Below are 22,173 nucleotides of genomic sequence, written 5' to 3' on the forward strand. Positions count from 1 at the left end.
TATGTACTTGTTTGTTTGTTTTGATTTTTAACTCACTATGTGAACATGAATTGTTACTGGCAATGAGTTGGTTAGTAGCCGGCAAGCCTGAAAATACCAGCGAGTGGAGCCTGGCATGGCAGCCTGAGCCACGGCGGGCCACAGATTCATATTCTTCCTACTCAAGTTCACGATGTCACTCAGTTTTTAACTGGCAAGAGTCTAAGGCCAAAGGAGTTACTGTCCTTGGTAGCCAGAGCAGGCTTATTGCTTAGGACCACAGAGCAGGCAAGGCTCAGGGGTCATCTCCAGTTGGGTCTTCTTTGTGGATTGGGAAGAGGAGGGGAACTGCCAATCAGAGCCCACCTGGAGGGGTGGCCCAGATCCAGGAACAGGGAGGTCAAGGACCCTGCAGGAAGAATCCCCTTTCCCACGAAAGCAAGTAAGAGCTGAGGGGATGTTCCTCCCCATCTTGGCAGTTTGTGATTTGGTGGTTAGAGGTGCCTGTCTCTTAGAGGGGCCCTTTATAAATCCTCAGAGTTTGTGGACTTAGAGGAGAAAGCACCTGGTGGAGAGTATAGCTGTTTCCATATACTTCCATTTCCTGACAGCGAGGAAAGGGAAGGAGACAGGAAACAGGGGAGTGAAGATGCTCCCATTTTCATTACCACAACCACCCCACTCCCAGAGTCAACCTTGGTCTCCCTTTCAGGGCCCCAGTTAGTGCATTCACTTTGGCATTGTGAACCTGTAAGCGCACCCACACACATATGTACACACACACATCAGCTCTCACACATGCACACACATGCACACATACACACAAATGCCTGGTTTCCCTTCAGAGTCTACTTAGGAAGCAGAATAGTGGCCCACCTTCACCATCATCCTCTGCTCCAAGGGGTCCCCTTGGCCCACAGTTCCCCAAGACCCAGCCCTAGGCTTGGCACCCGCTGGCATTCCCAGGCTTTTGAGAAGAGAGTGAATAGAGCAGGGAGCTCACCAGAGACAGGTTACACAGAGTATAGAATATGTTCATATAAGGCTTTGGTACAGCACCGATTTCATGTTCTTATAGTTTGATTTCTAAGTTGTCTCTTAGAAGAAAAAAAAAAAAAAGCTTACTGAAAAAATAGTGTTTTTATTTACTTTTGAGTTACATACCTGAAGTTCAAAAAGTAAGCTTCTAGTTGCCATTCAAGTTCACACTCAAAGGTGTTCTGTGTGCAGCTGTACAATTTGTTGGTTTGTCTTTAATAGTTAACCAAAATCAGCCAACCAATACCATGAAGTCAGCTGCCCATGATAACTGACTTTGACCAGTCCATACATACAGAAAAGAGAGAGAGAGAACACAAAAACCACCCCTAAGTCTCCCACCCCAAACCCCTATGGAAAAAAATCAAATAAAAGACAAAATACAGCAAATTTTAAGGAACCAGTGGGACGAAGGAGGTTCAGTCCAGCTGGCCTCTTCAAGAACAGCACCATAAAGCACCCTAGCGCAGTTATGTTGTAATACTTGACATTCAAGAAATGGAAACGAGGTTTGAATAGTCTTCAGAAGACCTGGCATGGATGGAGGGTAACCCCCAAAGAAAGTTGAAGGAGGAAATAAAAGAGTTCGAAATGAGAGCAACAACTCCCATGACGAAACTAATAGTCATATCCAGACTCATTAGAAAGGAAGAACTAATACAAGAAGCTACTGGGCATCTAGAGGTATGGAGTTTTTAAGAGGTCTTGGAGAGGTAGCATCAGAAGCCCCTCCCCACCCACACTGCCTAGTCACCCGCTTCTGTATGTCTACAGACCACTGGGTGAAATGGGGAAAAGCAATTCACACAGAATTGCCTCCAGGTATGTGATGGAAGAATTATATCCAGGATGATAAATTTCTCCTGGTGAAAGAGGAAAAGTTGAAGATAAAAGGAACCAAGAGTCACTGACATGATGCAGGATATGGTCCCTTCAAGTCGGGCTGTGAAAAAACACAAGCACCTGGTGAAAGCACACCCCATCCATGCCCTCAACCTCTGGCCCCACAGATGGTAGTGAAGAAATTAAATCCAAAGAGACATTAAGACTTTCTGAGATTGATGTACTGGTAAATGGAGCTTTTTGAGATTGATGACTTGGTAATGGAGCTTTAAGCTGCTATTCTCTCCTAAACCAACCATTCCCCCTTGTGACACCTCAGTCTAAAGTTCCAGCAACATACTAGATCATTCTACAACACATCCCCTCCCAGTCCCTGGGCACCATAGTTTACTAAACAACAGGAGAGACCCTTCACACTCCAATATCATGGCCAATCCTTTACGAACAGGAAGTTTGCTGTGTAGCATCTCCTCTTCCTCCACCTCCTACTTTTATATTGCCCATGGTGGCTCAACCTGAACATCTAGAGCAAAGAGGAGTGGAAGGGCCTAGCAAAAAGCCAAAGAGCAATGGACAAATCCCTCTTCCCCAAGCTATTGGTCGATGTAAATGGGAAAAGAATAGGGCCTATAATTATCCTTGGGTGAGCAATTCCCAGTGGATCTGTCTACTCCAAACCCTCGTTCCATTTAGCAGACAGAGAAAGCAAAATTAAAACAACTTTATAGAGTCCTCTACCACCTGCCAAAATGGAAAAGCACTCAAACTCAATATCCCTCCACTATATGAGAACAAGAGAGTATGGCACAGGCATATGGAACAGCTCATGTTCCTACTAGAAGTGGCTGTGGACCTCAAAGGCTTAATCAAAGCACTCATCCCACCAACCTATCCACTAACTGAGAGGTTCAAAGGTAGGTAATTTTGCTTATTCCATGTACCATCAGATCTCAATCCATTTGTGCCTTTGTGAAAGACTGGCTCTTCAGAGGAACTGGAGATCTTTGCTGGGCTATCTATCCTTTCTCCTCCAATGTCCATCCTTTCACCATCTTTCTGAGAGCTTGTGGCCAGGATCATGGAAAGGGCAGAGGTAAGCATTACATCCCCTCCAAGCTCCATAATTTCAAGTTATGGGCTATGTTTCTTATCTTCACCTTTTCTCACATAACTGAAGAGCCCAGCTGAAGGGTGAAGACTGGGATGGGATGGGATGGGAATGTGCAGGTCAGTGACTCTTGATCTCATACCTTAATGCTGCTGAGGCTTCTAAGGATTAAGCCCTGGGTTTAATGTGGAAAGAAGCAGAGTTTTAGAACTAACCCTAGACCTAGCAGAGGTACTAACCCTTTGAGGAACCTGTGATGCTGAAATGATTTATTCTGCTGGTTGCATGTACACCAGAGGTAGGACAGGGTATATGGAGAAAGAGAGGAGGATTGCTCTAAGAGCCAACAGCACAGTAATAGGGAGCCCTCTTCATGTGGAGGCTTTGGTGGGTTGGAAGGAGTTGCAATCCAGGAAGGGACATAGAATGTGCTGCTTTTTCTCTTATTTAACCTCCCCGAAAAATCTTACCAGAAACTTCTGGCTGTATCCTCTGGCCTCCTGAGAAGACTGCAGGAAAGATCAGTCACCTCCAAAGACGGACACACAGCCACTTGGATCCAGAATTGGAGTCCCCCAAGTACTGCATGAACAGAGCCTATTTTTCTTTCAGTGTTCTTGAGTCCCTGGGAACTGTGTGCCTCAGTGGACACAGTGACCCATAGTCTACATTGTGGAGGCAGAAGGGTCCGGAGTCAGACTCAAGCTCCACCATACCCTATGTTTCCCATATATCCCAAAAATGTTAGGAGAGCCCTTCCCATGGCTGAGGTATCTGAGTTCCTCTAATGATCAAACTCCATGAGACAAAAGCTCTTGGACAGCATGACATTTTGATTGGGGAGGAGGGGTTAGTATTGCCTTTGTTTTAGTTGAGAAGCAGGATGAGAGCAGAGAGACTGCAGCCTTGAGTCTCTCCTGGCTGCCTGCACCATCTGGCCCTACACAAGCTTCAAACACATCATTTTCATCTCTTGACAAATCAGAGGAGTGAGCTAGCACCCAGGGGACAATTGCTGAGGCTGTAAGGTGCAAGGCCCTTGCCGCATACGTGAGGTCTTGAATTCCCAGAGAGGTATACTTCAGGGTACACAAAATTTCCTACTCAGATACAAGTGAGCTCCTACTCTCCAAAATCTCCAGTTCTGAGTCAAATTCTTCTGATATATTGTTCAGTCTGTTAAGTCCTAAGCCAGGTACCAGAAGGCATTTCTACCTGTCCCAAAGTTCTTCCCATTATGCCCAAAGTTCTTCTCCCGCTCCTCATCCTCCACTCAGTCCCCCAGGACTGAACCATTCCATTTCTAATGCCACCTTATTTTCCAATTAAAATAACAACTGAAAAAAGCATATATGATATATTTATATTAGATATCACATTCACACTGGTTCCAAGAAACTGCAGCAAGAATGAGCAGGGTATTCTTCTTTAAGCCTGAGCCCATGCAGTCAGCCTCACAAAGTTATCTTAAGATGCCTCCTTCTCACTGCCACACCCCCCAGTAGTGCTTGAGTCAAGGTGCTACAAACCGGGTCAGGTATTGTAAACCTCTATGTAATCTTGACTTTCTTCAAATGCTGCTGAGCCAGATTCCTTCAGAGAAACTGAGTACCAACCCACAGCAACATGGGGATAGATTCAACTGTCCATCCTCGGTATATAAAGCACCTTTCAAGCCACAGTGTCACCTCCCAGTGACAAGAAATACTATGGATCCTGGTTTGGGAGACTATCCAATCTGGTAGCTCCCCACGACCTTCAGATCATTTGTCCATTCTGCAAGGAGACTATTTGTTTTGTTGTTTTTAAATTTTTCACATGTGCACATTTCCATCAGAAATACCCAAGCAACTCTGAACAGAGTGTTTCAAAGGAAGAGGCATAGAGGAAGGATGGGGAAAGAGGGGTATCAAGGCATGAGCTAGTATCCCAGACTGCCTGGGAAGGTGGTCCTGCTCCATCATCTCTAAGCACAGGTACAAAAATAAAGCAAACTATGACTTCATATAGATATATAGATATATAGATAAGCTAGCTAGATAGACTTTATATAGGTTTTTTGTCTATATATATATGTGTGTGTGTGCTGAGGGCACCAGCCCCCACTCCTCTGGCCCGGCTTTAGTCTCCTGCCCTCCCATTTCCCACTCCCCAGATATCTCACATGCGTGAAGCCTCCCAGTCACAACTATTGCATCTGATCCTTTTGTCTACCCGCCCCCTTACATAAGTTCCCCTGTCTCCTTAAAATAGAACAAATTATATCTATTTATATAATTTTATATACAATCTCCATAAAAAATACACTAAAGATGGTATATTACTAATTTCACCCTCCTACCAAAACAGAAGTTGCCTAGCAGAGAAAGAGTCAACTAAAAAGAGGCCTGATGCTCCTCAGGCAAATTAGTGTGTCCCTACAAATCTTACACACACACATACCTCACAAACACATACCACGCCACAAACACATACCGTCCAACAAACACCCACATACCACACGACACACACACAACCTACACACCACCAACACACATACACACCACACTTCATATACCACAACACACCACACACACACTGCCACACACACACCACACACACACATCACCACACACTCTCACACACATATTCTTACTTCCTGAGCCCAGGAAAGAAACATGGAATAGATAGCTGACTGGAGGTTAGAGACCAGATTGAGAACCTGATAACTGCAGAGGGACAGGTGAGACAATCCTATTTCTCTCTCCAGCCAGGACATCATCTACTCATGACAGACCTCTGATTATTCGCAGTAGGCAATATAAATATTTGTTGATAGAGTGACTGACAATTTCCCTTCCAAGAATTGCAACATGACCACGAGGAGGTCTATTCCCCTCCTTTGGAAACAAGGTTTCATAGATGCCCTAAGCCAAAAGAAGCAAAAAGGCTCTAATCCCTTATCACCAATATGAGGAAAGTTGGCATGTGCCCCTTCCATCTACACATGTGAAACCCCACACATGGCCCAAAAGCATGCTCGTGGTATTTCTAAGGCTGAAAACGCAAATCCCTCCCTCCCCAGCCCAGTCTTTCTCCCTTCCCAGATTCCCTGCCCCACCCAATCACCTCCCCATTGTAAACCATGCGCAAGTTCAAAATCCCTGGAGCCATGAAGAAGTGGGGTAAAGAAGGAATGGGAACTTAATTGTGGGGTGAAGGAGAAGAGCATTCCCTAGTTCCTAAAATAAATCCAAGAAACCCAGTGCCAGGGAAAGGTGGAGCACATTTCTTCAAGACTCAAAATAATAACAGACTCAGACAGCCATTCATGTCACCATCTAGTAGTGGGGTGGGAAAGACAGAGAGCCACACGACCAGGGACAGGAACTGAATTTGTACCACTCTTAACTCCCCAGTCTAACTCTCCCAGCCAGTGGAATAAAGCTGATAACTATGTCATCAGCCCTCTTCAGAAACCCTAATTACTACTATGGACCCACCACAGAAGAGAAAATCCAAGTGATTTCAACTGCTGGTTGCTGTTCTACCAAAATATTTAGCAAACAAGATACTCTGATTTATACTTCTATAAGGCATGGCCAGCCATTAATGGTATTTGTACTAATGCTTAATTGTTCCTGATCCTAGACAGAAACCTTTGGGGCATGAGGGTATCTTTGGATCAGATTCAATCTATTGGGAATTTTTCTATCACCTTAAAATGAGATCGTGAAAACACTTCTATCTTAGCAACCCAATACACAAAACATCTGGAGGGGATATCGTATTTGCTCATGAAAGATTTATTTGAAAGTATAGACGTGGGAGCCCGGAAATAAAACACTGGACCAGTGTGGCCTCACTACCAGTCAGAAGGAGAGATGGAAATGGACAACTGTAACCAAACACCAAGATGCTAAGAGGCTAAAGTCCAATCTGGGCTTTGATCCTTGGTTTATTGACTTCTTCTAAAGAAGAGATTTTTAATTCTGCCTCCTGATCCGAAAGGAGACAGCGTTGGAGACATCAAAGAGGACAGAGGCATAGCTGGTCTGATCTCAGGGTGAATCTTTTTCCCCTCCTATGTTAACCAGACTAGTGACCTTAACCTATCAAAGGAAGAGAAACTGAGAACAAACATCTAGGTGTAGCTTCATAGTCTGAAGGCAGCCTCTGTGCCTCAAGAAGAAAAGGTAATGAATGCAAAAGCCAAGCCCCAATCCTTCCTCTCCATCACCAGCAACAATGTCTCAGGAACAGTTTTAGATCATGGAAGAGGAGGAAAAGGCCACCTGCCACTTCTGTTTATGAGAACAAGCACGGGAAGCTCACAAGAATGATTCTTCCTTCTTCATTGACACAGAGCTGGTGACAGCCTTGGAATCTCAAGACAACTATCCTAGCTTTGGGCTTGAGGAGTCTCCAGTAACAAATAGATAAAGCTGAAAGACATCACAAAAAATATGTCCATGTTTGGTTTGGGCACTTAGTGTTAATAGGCTAATTCTAGAAGAAGTAAAAAAGTCTAGCTAAGTAGCAAGACCTCTTGAAGATCCAGTCTGGGCCTATGCGCCAAGACCCCAACCCCCATAGTCTTTATGCAATAAAAACATTAGCCTCCCACAACTGCCCCCAAAATGATCTTCACTGCTACCCCTTTCCAGACTGTCCCCACCCAGTATAGTCACTTCTCTTCCTTTTCTTGGGACAACCTCCAACCTGTACACTTCACCCTTAGGTATAACTAAGTTGTCATGTGCCCCAAAGAAAAAGGTAAGTCTTGATGTCCCCTGGCTTTGGTCTCACTGTCTTATACCAGGATCCCCACTTTCAACTCTTGGCTGACCTAACCTTCCAGCCTCATAGAAACCAGGGAAAAAAACTTGACCTCTCTTGCCCCAGCTCCCTAACTCCCCTTCCTGAAATACCCAGCCCATCAATTACCTTATTCATTCTTGATCTGCATGTAAACATGCCTCCTGGGCCCTCTCCCCAAAGCAACAAGTACAGCCCCATGGGGCTCTGAACCTCCAGCCTGCTGAGCCTGCCTCCCTCTATTTTGGAGAAGATAGAAAGGCAGAGCTGGGCTGAGAAGGCCTGGTGAGAATGTGCACTCTTCCCAGAGGGAGCCACCCATGCTCCCACCCATCTCTACCCTTGGACTACTTCCTATTGCTCCCCAGCAATCCCTGCAATGCTCCCCAAAGCTCCTCTACATGCAAGCAAAGCAAGCCCAAGATTAACCACGAGCTTTTCTTTTCTTATGTTTCTCTACATAATAATAAAATGTACTTTATGTACAATTCTTCCCCAACCCACCCCAACACCCCACCCCCCAAAAAGGCTTTTTCTAACAAAACCCGAAGAAACTGCTCCAGCCACACATACTTCAGCCCCAGATTCTAATCCTGAGGCGTGGCAAAGTCGCCCTGGTGCTCTGTGAAGACTGTTTCTTCCCTGAAGCTACTATTGTTTTGTCAATCTTGCCTCCCTCCCAAAAAAAGAAACCTAGTCAGGATATTTCTGAACGCTCTTCAGTGTCCTCTGAATGAAAAGTGTATGGGAGAATAACTGAAATCAGTTTAACCCCAAGTATTTTAGATCCCGAATCAAAAATAAAACAGAATATTAAAACTATTAATAATTTCTCACCCCAATCCACCCCTGACTGAAATTCCCCCAGGAGCATAATCATGGGACACAGGCCCCTCTTCAAAGGGGGCCACAGACCCTGCCAGCCCTGCGGGATGAAGCAGCCTTCCTGTTGAGAAAGTAAAATCTCAAAAGGCCCCTCACACACACACACACACCGCCCCCATCTCTCAAGGAAAGCTGCAAGGGAGATAGGCTGGGAGATATGGTAGCAGAGTTCACCAGCATAGAATAAGCCAGGGCCACAAACGACAATCTACATGCATGATCTCACTCCTGTCATGAAACCCACTTAATTTGTGGTAAGCCAACAAATCAAGACACAGGACTCCCCTTCTCTTTATTGCTCATTTTCTTTCCCCAAATAATTGCAGTCTCAGGTCCTCCTAAGTGTCTTCAACCTTGAGCCCCTTCTAGAAGCATTTGACCCTGGTCTGTGAAATCCTAAGCCTGAAACAGCCATAGTTTCTAGTCAAGATGCAGAATGGAGGGGCAGACGAAAGACTGAGACAAAGGAATAGATTTTTATCCAAGTTACTTCTTACTTCTACTGCAAAGTTATGAGATCATAAAGGGGGAGTTTGGAAGACATTTGATCTCCCATACAGAGGAGTGTGAAAGTTCTAGGAAGCTTAATAGTGCTCATTGCAATTGTTCAAAGGCAGAGTACAAAGGACATTTGGTCCCTAGAAATGTCTACATTCCCATCATACACACACCCACAACCACACCCTCACACACATGCACACACCCAGCACTTAAGTATGTGCCTGTGATATCTTTACCCTCCATCACATGGACAGAAGGGGTTGTATTCTGCCAATTTCCACCAAAGTCCTTGAAGGAAGGACTGAAATAGTTCCCAGGGGTGTAGAAAGGCTGCTGACCTTCAAAGACACTGTCACAAGAAGAAAGCCCTCTTGGGAGGAGAAATGAGACCAAGGCCATTGAGAGAGGTTGGCCTTGTGTCCTTCCCTAGCCTTGGGCATGCCCAGTGCAGCTGCCACCCAGTGGCCAGCAAAAAGCACTGCTCCCACCATTTGGTCTGATGTGCTGAGGTAAGGGGCACCGCCAAAGGAAGCAAAAAGGAAGGAGTCAGCACCTTTGTTGGCACTGGCAATAGTTCACTGGCAGGTCCTCCAGGAAAGCACAGCCACAGTCTGAGGCACCTCACCCAAGAGTTTGGCTCTTGGCCCTTATGACATCCTAAAGAAGCAAAGCCTTCCACCTCATCTTCTCTACTTCTTTTGTAACCTAAACAGCCTAGAATTCCCAGCACAGGGATTAGAAAGTTTAAACTAATTCATCCTGAAGACCTATAACCCACATTCACGTTCCAGCCAGTGTAAGAAATGGCATGCCGTGAAGAGTACAGACAGAAGCTACCGACTGACCCGGTATGAGGCCCCACATGCCCCAGGAGGTATTCAGTGAGTCATTGATTGGGGTACAGTGGCAGAGGTAGTGCTACCTCGGGAAAGAAGACAGTCACCCAACCTCTGCTCTTCCATTTTGCTGGAGCTGCCACCCGGTGGTAAAGTGGATTTGGATGCCCAGAAAAGTGCATTAGCCAGGAGGGTGCAAGCCTAGCCCCAGAGAGATGAGGCAGTCGACAGGACGAGGGCCAGAAACTTCCCCTCTCCACCTCTTTCTCCACGACTCACAACTTTCAGAAAGAAACTGAGGCTGTGACTTGCGTGGCAGAACCCCATGGGAGGAATTGGTCTCCACTCGCTAGTCGACAGAAAGGAAGCACCGGGGTCTGTGTGGCAGAAGACTCATTCCTAAGACGGATGCTCCCAGCAAGGAGTGGCTTCCTGGCTCTCAGAAGCCTCACCTGGCAACTGCAGTGAGACATGCGGATGCCTCCAGTACTTTGACTTGGCCAACATGTAAGCAGATAACTGGGGAGAGGTGGATGTCCCCAAACCCACGAAGACAGCAGCACCAAGGAGGAAATACTTCAAGGAATCCGATAGCCACCTTTATTCTCTGGCAGCTAGAAGGGCAGGCTCCTGCACAAGGGAAGAGAAACCAGGTGCACCCCATCCACCCTCAGGGCCTTCTGCCCTGTGCTTAGGCAGCACCATTATCTTATTGGAAGAGAGAGATACATCTTTAGTTGTTTTAAGATGACCTCACAGAAGCTTCTGGGTGCTCATAGTTTGAACTAGGACAAGATTTTGGCAGAGAAAGGCTCAGAACCTAGGCCCCTATTTACCACCCCCTCTACCTTCATTCCCATGCCTTGGCCAGGTCCATTTAAATATGAACCAGGGGAAGAGAGGGGATCCACAGCACCCCCAGAGCCCATAAATCTGGGGCACCTTAGGTTTGTCCGATCTCATCCCGTTGGAGCCAGGGTCCACAGGGTGTGAAGGAAGGCCCAGAGCAGAGAAGAGTCTGCAGACAGCACGTGGAGAGCATGGAAAAGGAGCTGCCGGCGGGCTCCCTACAAGTGGCAATTAATCAATCTGGGAAATTAGCTCCCACAAAAGGAAAGGAGGAACCGAGTCAGCAGCTTTGGAACAGCACTCCAGAGGGTGCCGAGCCAGAGGCGGGATATAAATAGAGCAGCAGCAGCTTGGTGCTCAGCACAGACGGCTCCAGAATGGGAGGCTCTTTGGCCCCAAGGCTTCTGGCCCTGGCTGGACCAAAAAGGACCGATGGAAGAGCTTGAGTTTGTGCATCAGGGCCTGCCTCTTGGCCCTGCTACTAAGCAGCTTCTACTTCTGAGCCAAACTGTGGAAGGAAGATGCCAGTCTGACCCTTTGCCTGCCACCCTTTCCTCACTCAGGAACCAAGAAATAAAGGCTTATGTTTAGTTCTGTGGTAACTCATTGCTGAACTCACAAAGCAGGCAGCTGGAAATCATGGCAAGCCTCAATTTCTGCTCTAGATGGGAGAAGGTAAAGTGGTGAATTCAGCTGAGAAGGTGTGAATCCTGTTTCCAAAGGAGTAATCCCCGAGACAGACATCAGGGCACCCAGCCAGCTCCCTGCCAGTCCTACTCACAAACCCCACATGTCTGCTGCCCTCTTCCTCCTTCTTTCATTGGCCACAGAAATAAACAGCATTTTGCTGTTTCGATGTACATATATATACACATAGAGAAACCCACGATCTACATACCTATGCATTTGTATCTATATCTATATATATGTAGAGTTTGGAAAGTGAGATGGAAGTTCAGCCCTCTCCCAGGATTTAAAAACTGAAGCAGAAGCAGAGAGCAGCAAAAACCATTGCTTTCCTCTTCTTCACTTCCAAAGATCTTTGAAGAGGTGAGAAAAATCAATCTAGTATAGAGGGGAGTAGAGGGGAGGAGGCAGATCTCTCCCTGTCTCCAGTTCACTTCCTGATCTCCACCCACAGCTGAAAGGTCTGCCTGGCCTGGTATCCCGAAGACAAGGCCAGTTGGCCAGGATTTGGAGGAGACTCCCACTCTGGCCAGAGAGAGAACAGGCTGAACGAAGGTCTGAGCAACCCTCAGAACTACTGGGCAGGCCAGGCCTCCACTGATGGAGAAGACGTGGCCCCAGCACCCATCACCATGCATCCCCTTCCCTTGCCCTCAGCTCAGCATTCTCGCTCTGGGAGCACTTAGAGTTGTGTTGTCACAGCAGAGTGGCATGGCCAGGGTCTTCCTGATCCACGCTGTTGAGAATCGCCGTCTGGTCTTCTGGAAGCTGGCGGTGGCACAAGTCTGAGAGGCGGGCAAAGGGGTCAGGCCGAGAATGTCTCTTCTTCTTTCGGAGGCAGACAGCTTCATCGGGCCACAGAACCTGAGAGTTTGGAAGCTGCTGAGCCTGGGAGGCAGGGCCATCTGGGGAGGAGGAACAGGCGCACAGAAAGACAAAAAGAAAAGCAAGTGGGTAAAAAGGGAGACCGCAGCCTCACACGCTCACTCACCTTCTTCAGCTGCGAGGGCACGTATTCTGGGTTTCTAGTAGTAAACAAAGGGGTCACCTGAGCATACGGGACACCAAAGCAAACTGCAGCAGCAAAACCACCTTCTTCACCATGAAAGCCACCGACACCCCAAGTCTGCTCCCCTAGTTCTCATGAATCAAGAGAGCAGGGTGGAACTAGTCCATGAATGTTTATATTTTATCTTTTATTTAATATTAAATATATTTATTATCTTTTATCTAATATTTCTTTTTTATTAAAAAAACATTAATTTTTTTTTTTTAGTGCCTCCTAGGTAATAGCCATCATTCTTGGTACTGGGGTTGGGACTTAATACACTTTTTTCATCCTCCACCCTGCCCTGCCCCACAAGCAATGGTGAATTTTACACAAGATTTTAATTGCATGCAATAGAGTCAGGCCTGGCCCTTCCTACTCCACGGCTTCTCCACTGCCTCACAGCCTTTCTGGAGATAAAGAGAGAAAGATATTCCTTTCTAGAATATTATATTTTAATGCAAGGGTGAGGAAAAAGAGACAAAATGTAAAGACTTAAAAACTACAGAAATAAAATTTTCAGATACTGCAAGTGCTACAAAAAATATATAAAATAGGGTCATGAGATAGCAAAAGACTGAGGCACTGCTACTAACGGAGTAACACTTGAGTTGAGTCTTGAAATATGAGCCTTCCAAAGATGAGAGGGAAAAGTGTTCCCAGCAGAAGGAGTGGTAAGTGTGAAAAACCTGAGTTAAGAGCAAATGTGACATGTTCTGGAGACAGAAGAAACACCACTGTGGCTAAAACAGAGTGAGCAGAGGAAGTGAAGCAGGAAAGACAATGGTATCACAAGAAGTTTGAAATCTGCTCAGTTTTAGTGAGAAGCTTCTGGAAGATTTTAATCAGAGTGAGTGTGTGTGTTTGTGTCTGTGCGCGCACATGCTCACATGCCCATGACCAGAGGAGAGAGTATGTTATTACATTTTCTAAAGGTCACTCTGGTTTCTGTGTGTATAATATACTATAGAAGGGGCCAGGATAGAGGCAGGAGGACCAGTTAGGAGGCAATTGCAATAGTCAAGGCAGTAGATGAGCATGAGTTAGAATTTAGTTTTAGCAGCTGAGACAGAAAAAAAGTGGTCACATTCAGGGTACATTTTAAAAGGTGAGCCAGCAAACCTTGTAAAATGGGTTGGATATAAGATGTGAGAGCGGAAAAGAATGGAGAAGTAAATTTGGAGATGATAGTCAATAACTATTTTGAACATTATAAAGGCTTATGAAAAAAATGCATGTTCGGGAGGTACCTGGAAATATGAGACGAGTTCATGGAAAGAATTTGGGCTAAAGACATATTTAAGCAATGTTAACATACAAGAGAACAGGACTACTGTAAACAGAACAAGAGAATATAGGCATTCAATGTGACTTTTTCCCAAAAAAAATTTTTAAAAAAAGATAGATGATAGATTAGATAGATAGATAGATAGATAGATAGATAGATAGATAGATAGATGATAGATAATAGATAGATAGATAGATAGATAGATAGATAGATAGATAGATAGATAGATAGATAGATAATAGATAGATAGTCTTAAACTAAAATGAGCTTATATGAGTTGAAAATTCAGTTTTGGGCTTCAACTTCCCACTCAAACCATAAAAAATTCATTTTCTTTTTCCCTGCCTCAGTATTCCCACCTAAAAAATATAATAGGATAATAGCACCACTCAAAGGCTAAGTGAGAAATAAGTGCTCATGGACTCCCCAAGATTCAAACGGCCTCTGTATAACACTTTTTCATAACCCCATCTCTAAAGAAAGTTACTCTACAGTAGTTATTAAAGATCTGCAAGAAACTGTTCAGCAGTCTTCTCTGATGGCCTGTCACATTCATAACACCATTGGTAAAAAGAGAGTATGTGAGAAATACTAAGGAATTTTCTACATCTGCAAAAGTGCTGAATTATCTTTGCACTGTTTTATAGGCTACATATTACTGCTGGATAAACAACAGACTTATTTCAATAGAGGTATCTTTCTACAAGATGAGAAGATTTCACTCTATCTCATTGAGAAAAATCTGGTCAATCTGCACAAGGTGGATCCATGCCATGATGTCCTCTAAGCACTAGGGAGGACTCCATAATTCTCAAGTCCAACTAAAGGCTTGAAGTGATAGAGAAGAAATCTAAAAGGAGATAAGGATATTTCCACGGGGTGTTACACAATAGGGAAACTAAGATACTATTTATGTTGTTAAAAAAAAATACATTAAAACAATACAATATCTTTTCTAAAGGTAAATTTACACAGAAAGGTTCTGAAAACACACACATACCAGAGAGGAATGGTTCCCAGATGGAAGGAAACAGAATTGGGAGGACAATCAAGAGATTTTAACTTTATCTTTCTCATCTTTACATGAAAACAATATTTGTGTATTACTTGAAAATTAGTATTAAAGAGAAACGAACGAAATAACACCTGGTAGATTCAATTCTAGAGAAAACCCAAGAGTGGGATCCTGTGCCAAACAATCCCACATTAACAGCAGGCAAGGTATAAAGGTGCTTCCCACCATTTACCGGATCGTTTCTTTGACTTCGAAGAGCCCTTGGATGACTTTTTGGGCTTTTTTATCCGTTGGTATTTCAGAGCCTCCAGCCTCTCAGGTGCAGCAGCGTCCCCAGATGCAGGTGGATGGGTTCTGAAAAGGGGTAATTAGAGAGGCACAGATAAGCTCCCAGAACAGGGAGCTTCTGAAGCAGGGCTGGAAGAAAGCCAAACAGCCGGCCCATAGGAGGACAGAGTAAGGTTTTATGGAGTCCCTCACTGGCCGTCTTTCCATCGCTCCTGGAAGGAGGAAAACCCAGTAGAAATCTCCAGCAGTGGGAGGCCTACCTCAGATGGAAACGATTCTGTAGAGCAATCAGAAGACCTAGGAAAGGGAGAGAGAAACTTTAATAGTAAGCCCCATCACATAGAACTCAAGCTGGGAAGAATAAGAAAGGTCAGAGAAAGAAGCAGCTTCAATGTCTGAAGTCCTTAGAAATTGTCACAATCAAGACCTTTAAATGAAAAGTAAAAGGGCAGATTTAAGCAGGAGGTGAGCAACCCCAACCCCAACTAACCGTCCTCCTCCAGAAAACAGAAGGCCAAGGCAAAATGAGAAACCTGGCTTCACTGGTCTCCTTCTGCTCCATCTACAAGATTCAGGCAGAATCCAGCAGCTAACAGCAACAAATACTTGTCATCTACCAACATTCGGCAGAACTGTCACCCTGACCCTCTGCAGATCTGCTCAGACTTCTTCAGTCATGTAAGGGAATAGAACAGGGTGGAAGTAGATTACAGCGGTTAGAGTGTCCAAATATGGCAACCTTGCAAAGCACAGGATATCTGTAGCAAGTATCCAGTGAATCTCTAATTTTTAAGATTCAACAGAGAAACCAAGGTTGCTGGGAGAGAAGACCATGTGTATAGGTTTCTCTTTCTTTCCCAGTTGAGTGGACGTTGCCATTTGCCTGATGGATGAAATGCATGGTTAGGGCAAAGTCAACAATTTAAGCAAAGGCCATGCTGAAGCCCAGGTGACAAAGGGAACCAAGAAGAGCTAAGAAGATGGACTGTCTGTGACAATTTGTGCATATTGGAGAGAATTTTTTAACAGTCATAAAAGAAGAAAACCTAGAAGGTATGTTATCAATGGAATTTCGTCTTAAAATAAGCCAAACTTGGAGCCTGAGGAATAAAGGGAAAAAGAGGGAGAGAGGTCACTCTTTCTTTCTCACCAGTGTTGGCATTAGCACGCAATCAGAGAAGCAGAGACATTCTAGGGCCACAGTAGACTAAAGTGAATCACATTCTGCCTCAATCTCCACATCTCCCTCTTCCATCTCCATTGCAATTGGTTTTGGCTGAATCCTGATTAAGGAGTAGGACGGATAATCCTGTGAGGGGAAAAGAAGTCCCCAATGCTGAGTAAGCAGTCCAAGGCACATTTTTTAAATGATAGAGGGATAGGATACAGCCGCATTGCTCCAACAACAGATATCTTTGTGGGAATGAAGGAAACAAAGCCTCTGGCTTCTGGGGTTTCTTGCATAAATTGGCAATAAAGCAATCTTCATCTTCTTTGATGAAAGTCATCATTCCATAGCCCTTTAGTAAATAAAATATCAAGAAGTTCCGCCAAAATTCTGGTCAGAGACAACTTTTTGGTTTTCCATAGCCCCTTGATAGCATGGAGCTAAGAAGCCCCACCTACGAGTGCGCACAGGCACACACATAGTCTCGTAGAGTAGTCCAACTCACCATTAGAAGTCAGGTCTTCCACCCCCAAAGACCCAATCTGCAATTGCCCATTCCTTCCTCTTTCACAAACTCCATAGTCTACCCACAGAGATTCTACACAGCAGCAGCAGCAGCAGCAGCAGCGCAGCAGCAGCTGGAAGGGAATTTGGAAGGCAGGCAAAGAATGGAGATGGGTAGGGCATGAGGGGGCATGGCTTTCCAGTGCTGGTAGAATGTCCTCACCCCCGTCTCTTCCTTGACTAAGGCTTCTTCATACTGCCTAAAAGGAAAATCAAAGATATGAATCCACTGTTCAGTTTATCTGTCTCCTGGTCCCAGCCAGCCACTTCAGAAGGACCACACAAAATGAGTGATGTATGGTCTGAGGAGGTATATGGCAAGCAGTGGACCTAGGGAACAGTGCTTTAAAAACATAATCCAGAGTGTTCCACTAGGGCATGAGAGAAGCTGGTACAGGGTGACCCCTGAAAATTCCTGTGGCACCTCCAAGCCAAGAGAAACTTTCAGGGATGTTTTTATTATTACGATCAATAGATTGTCACCATTATCATTTTTATCATACAACCTTTATTTACCATTTACCATGCAAGGCACTGATCTATCTTCTCTACAATAATTTTCTTTAATCCTTACAACAACCTGAAGAGGTAAATACTACATTGACCCTATTTTCTGGATAGAGAAACTGAAGTTAGGCCAGGTAGTGTATCCAATAATCCAGTTATTATATGATAGAGCCAAGGCTTTCAACACTAGGCTAAACTGCTCCTCCAACTTCTTCCTGATAAAGCAGGGACAGAAGCTACATCAAAAAAAAAAAAACACTGCTTCCACACATCATCTGAGAAGTCAGTCTGCCCCAGAATGCACTAGCTGCAACAGTTACTGACATTCTCAGCTGTGGTGGCAGAGCCAGGGTAAAATAGACCAGGATAGGGAAAGGCTGGCTGTGTCAGGTAAAATTTCCCAAACAGCAATGATCCATTGAAGATGGTAAGCCAATTTTTACTCATGAAACAGCCAAGCTCTAGCCCTTCCAGGACACCTGCTATTCACCTGTTTTCACTTTTGGCTCAACACTCAAACACAGAAACATGACAGAAGGTGGCTCCTGAAGGTATCAAGACACTCTCCCAGTGCTGGAGAAAAAAAAACAAAACAGTGTCTGGAAGGCAGGAGGAAGAGAGGGGGCAAAATAGGTCTTTATTTTAAGCGAATTATTCAGAAAAGACACATGAAATATGGTCCAACAGACATCACCTGCAGCATGTAAAGCCCTTTGGAATCAAATTGCCTCCTTTTTTTTAGGAGGGGTGACCATGTGCCCTGTCAGTGTCAAGCCCACCTGGGGGACTTTCAGGTAATAAAGCTTTTGCTGCTGATGTCTCTCAGAAAGTAGGAAGCTTGGGTTAAGTGACTCTATCTATCCCTGGAATGAAGCTGGCAAGTAAACCTGAGGCTGACCTGTAGGTTGCCTTATCAGAACAAATTCCAGCCCTGGGCTCTCCAGAAGTTGAGGTCTCAGTTCTTTTTCTCATCAGCCTCAATTCTTCTCAAACATACAGGAATTCTGCAAACTCTGGGGGTGCTCCTTCTCCCAGGAAGTAAGAGCATTACTGAAAGGTGAAAGCCTCAAAGCCTAGAGATTTCTCTGGATATTCCAAATTGTCTTCCCAAAAACTGCAGTTTTCTGTCGCAGTGGTGTTTCTCTGCAGTTCAGAACTACCCTAAATGGCCTAGAACTTACTTTAACACTTTTTTCTCCCCATCTCTCTCTTCATAAAATCCATACAAAACCCAAATCATGACCATTTAGCTAAGCTTTCCTTAGCTGCTTAGCTGTATGCTGACCCAGAGTAGTGAAGGGAAGACGCAGCCTGGTTCAAAATGTAGGCAGACCACAGGACAGGAAAATCAAAATCCAAAATTCATTAAGGACATTTCCTGCCCTTAATACCCAAAGAGCTGACCATTATGACACAGTTTGCAACTATCCTCCAGTCAACAGGCAGAAGCAATGATGTAAAGAGCATTTCCTCCTCTTCTTAATTGTCTGGAAGCAGACTCTGCTTCTCTGACTATATAATGTGGATGAGAAGCCGAGGAAATTCACACATGTATAAGGGATAGCCAGAAAAAAAGGCAAATCCATTCTTCATAGACAAAACAGAAAGCCAGGAGTCTGGAGGTCAGCTGCTATTCAGCTTTGACCACAGATAGTACCTTTCTAGTGGGATCAGGGCACAAACGAAGTGCTTGGCCTTAGAAGTCAGGAGAAGCTTGTTCCAAAGGGGAGCTCCTTCCTATGGTTACCTCGGGGCCCCATCCACACTCCCAGACCCACCCGCATCATGGAGGCTGAAGTCAGTATTAATGGGAAAGGGGATTAGAGGGAGATACAAGAATAGGGCTGCTACCAGTATCAGACAGATTGCTGAGAAAACCATTTGGCCTCCCAGCCATTCACAAAAGTACAGGTCCATGCAATACAACTCCCTGTTTTGAGATGGGAGTTGGGAAGAGGAGAAAAAGGGGGGAGAGAGAGAGGAGGAGAGGCAGGGAAACAATTACAGGTGTGGAGAGAAGAAACAGGAGAGAAACTGAAAGAAATAGGAACAGAGCAAGAACGAACGTAGACAAGACGTGTCACATCTTCTCCAAGCAAGACTGAGTGGAGACACATGCAAAGGCGCAGCATGAAGACAGCGTCTGAAGAGGATTCTGCCACCTCCCAATGGCCCCAGCAGCTATCGTGCCCAGGGAGGCCCTCAGCAAGCAGAAGGGCAAGCGGTGGCTCCTGCTGCCCAGCATTGTCAAGGTCTGACTCTGAGGCTGTGGGAGGATCCTGTTCTCCTAGGTTGGGGATGCTGGCCAGGCCCAGAGAAGTAATGCCCTCTCATCGTGGCCCCTGGTTTCTGGGTTTGCCACAGCAGTGAGAGTATGATAGCTCGGCTCCCTCAGATCTGATGCAGTGGGGACAATGGGGAGGGGGGGTCAACGGTTGAGTGAAGGAGAGTGGCAAGAGCAAATGACAATGGGGTCCAGGTACTTTTGCGGAGTGGAGTGAGAAAGCTGGTCTTGAAGCTGTCATACTTCTGGGGGTGACAGAGGGGTCATAACTTGGGGCAGGAAGGGAGAGCAGGGAAGACAGAAGACAGTCCAGTCACTGTCACGCTGGAGCATCCACCTGGCAGGCCACAGGAGGCCCCTAGCACACGTGAGCTCACAAAGACTTCGTGACACCTCCACACTCTCCCAGTGCTAACAGCTGAAGTGGGGCCCCCAGCTGGCCCCACACCATCCCAGGGCCTCTTGACTGCTAACACTTTTATAGCTGCGGATCATAAAGAATTGGCATGGCATCCTCATTGTGGGACACCTTTATGACTACGGGAGATTTCTAGTCCTGAATTAGAATGATAAGCCTCCCTGGACATCTCCAGGTGGTAAAGGGAGGCAGCTGCTTCTCACTTAGGGAAATCAGAGGTACCAGAAGGAGGTTCTCCCTCTTCCATCTGAGGGCCGTGGGGTCTACACATTCCCAGAAGCATGGCAGTGGCGTCCATGGCAAAAAGAGGCTCTTAGTTACCAAGAAAGCAAGTGAGCCTAAAAGCTTCTTTAAGACACTTCATACCCCTCTACATGCCCAGCTCCGGAAACCCCCACTTGGAGGAAGATGGGAGAGGGGTCATCACGGTGGAGAGCAGAGGAAGGAGTGCAGTGTTGCAGCTCCGGGCATGTTTGCCTCTTGCCAACTCAACTTCCTTCTGCCTGGGAACCCTGTCCTCTCCTCTGCAGAGCTCCTCACAAGACCCTCTCCCTACAGCTGGCACCCATGGGGGTCAAGAGAGGCTACTATGGGGACCCCAAGAGCAATTTGAACCTGAGGGCAAGGTCCACATCTCAGTCTCATAACAGCCAAGAACGGGCTGCAGAATAAAAGAAGCATGGGAAGCAGTGACATCCTCCTGCCCTTGCCCTCAAAGGACCAAAGGTGACCTGGTCCTATGGAAGATCCAGTGGTTGAGGGAAATTGCCGGGCAACACCCCAATCCTGTGCTCCTGGAGAGGACTCACTATTAGTAAGATCCCAAGAAGACAGTGAGGGGCCAGTCATCCTGGGGAAGGTCTGTGTTGTTGGTGGTGGTAGTGGTGGTTTTTTATTTTTTATTTTTTATTTTTTGGTGGTTGTGGGGGGCGGTTAGGGGGAAGGGGGGCTATGCCTGAGGCTGCTGGGAAAACAGGGCAGAGAGGGGTGTTCCTGGGTACCAGTGTGGCCCCAGACAAGTTTCCAAGGGTGCACAGATGCAAAGCAGATCTTAGGCATTCTGGGTCCTTCAAAGTGCATGCAGGGTCCCAGGGGGCTTCTATGGAAGCTCTGGGTGTGTTGGAAGCAGGATGACGAGGTGTCTGAGTGAGGAAAACTGCAGGGAGGCTGTGGGAGAGGACTTGACATGGGGAGTGGAGTGAAAAGCTGCAGCTAGGCAATGCCCGAGCGTGGCCTGGTAGGGCTGTTGGAGTAGCATGATGTGGGGAACCCAGAAGCTGTGGGGATAGAGGAGCAGAGGCTGCTGCCCCCACAGAGGGGGTGAGGGGCTATGGTCTGGATTCCCCTGTAAAGGAAGCGATGGCCCTGCCGAAGCCCCATCCGCCTGTCCACCCCCCGCCCTGCCCCAGCCGCAGAGCTCCCTTACCTATTGAGCTGAGGAGAGGCTTGTCTCGACAACACTGCCCAGATAGCTGAGATCAATCAGAAACAAAGCAGTTATCAACACAGGCCGTGGGGGAACCACCCACGCACACCCAGAGGGGAGGGGGGAGGAGCACAGGGACCAGAGAACCAACAGGCGAGGCTAGAGAATGGGGCGAGGGGAAGGAGAGGAGAGAGACAGAGAACCAGACGGCACAATGGGACGAAGCAGATGAGAGAGCTGCAAAGCACAGACAACAAGGCTGCGCGCACAGCATCTCCTGCACAGACACAGGCACCTCCAGCCACTACGCGCCACGCCTGGCATCCTAGCTAGAGCTCTCCAGCACCTCCCGAGGCCCACTTCCTTCACCCCCAGCAGGAACAGGGTGGGAGTGGGAGGTGAGGCTTGTACTTCCAGGTACCAGAGAGGGTGGGAGTGAATGGGGCAGGGGAAGGACACTGGGCTCCCTCCTCCTCAAACGTCTCCCATCCTGCCTACCACCAGGCCAGCCTCCTCTGGAACTCTCTGCTCCCCTGCACAGTCGGCCACATCAAGAAGAGAGACCAAAGGACGGAACCAGAGAGAGAAAGAGATGGGGAGGGAGGGCAGGAGGGACTGGGAGTCACTAAAGAGACATTGCAGGC

General features: G+C 46.3%; 1 protein-coding gene across 15 annotated transcripts in view; it reads right to left on the minus strand.

The window, feature by feature from the left end:
* Positions 1 to 1,100: 1,100 nt before the first annotated feature.
* The window catches only part of IGSF9B (immunoglobulin superfamily member 9B), a 58,422-nt gene continuing 37,349 nt past the window's right edge, over positions 1,101 to 22,173 (minus strand). For 5 of the 15 annotated variants that reach the window (XM_025039607.1, XM_006905802.3, XM_015597599.2 and 2 more), the window contains 2 exons: positions 15,107 to 15,228; positions 1,101 to 12,428 (listed from right to left, as the gene is read on the minus strand). In XM_025039607.1, coding sequence (XP_024895375.1) covers positions 12,220 to 12,428; positions 15,107 to 15,228 — 331 coding nt within the window. In that variant the 3' untranslated portion in view covers positions 1,101 to 12,219. Of the gene's footprint in view, positions 12,429 to 15,106; positions 15,229 to 15,422; positions 15,460 to 16,312; positions 17,095 to 21,529; positions 21,576 to 22,173 lie in introns of those variants that run through there. The other 10 variants (XR_003043059.1, XR_003043053.1, XM_025039605.1 and 7 more) reach the window with 7 other exon arrangements.

The sequence above is a fragment of the Pteropus alecto genome, unplaced genomic scaffold (assembly GCF_000325575.1).
Source record: "Pteropus alecto unplaced genomic scaffold, ASM32557v1 scaffold210, whole genome shotgun sequence".
Taxonomy (NCBI): Eukaryota; Metazoa; Chordata; class Mammalia; order Chiroptera; family Pteropodidae; genus Pteropus; species Pteropus alecto.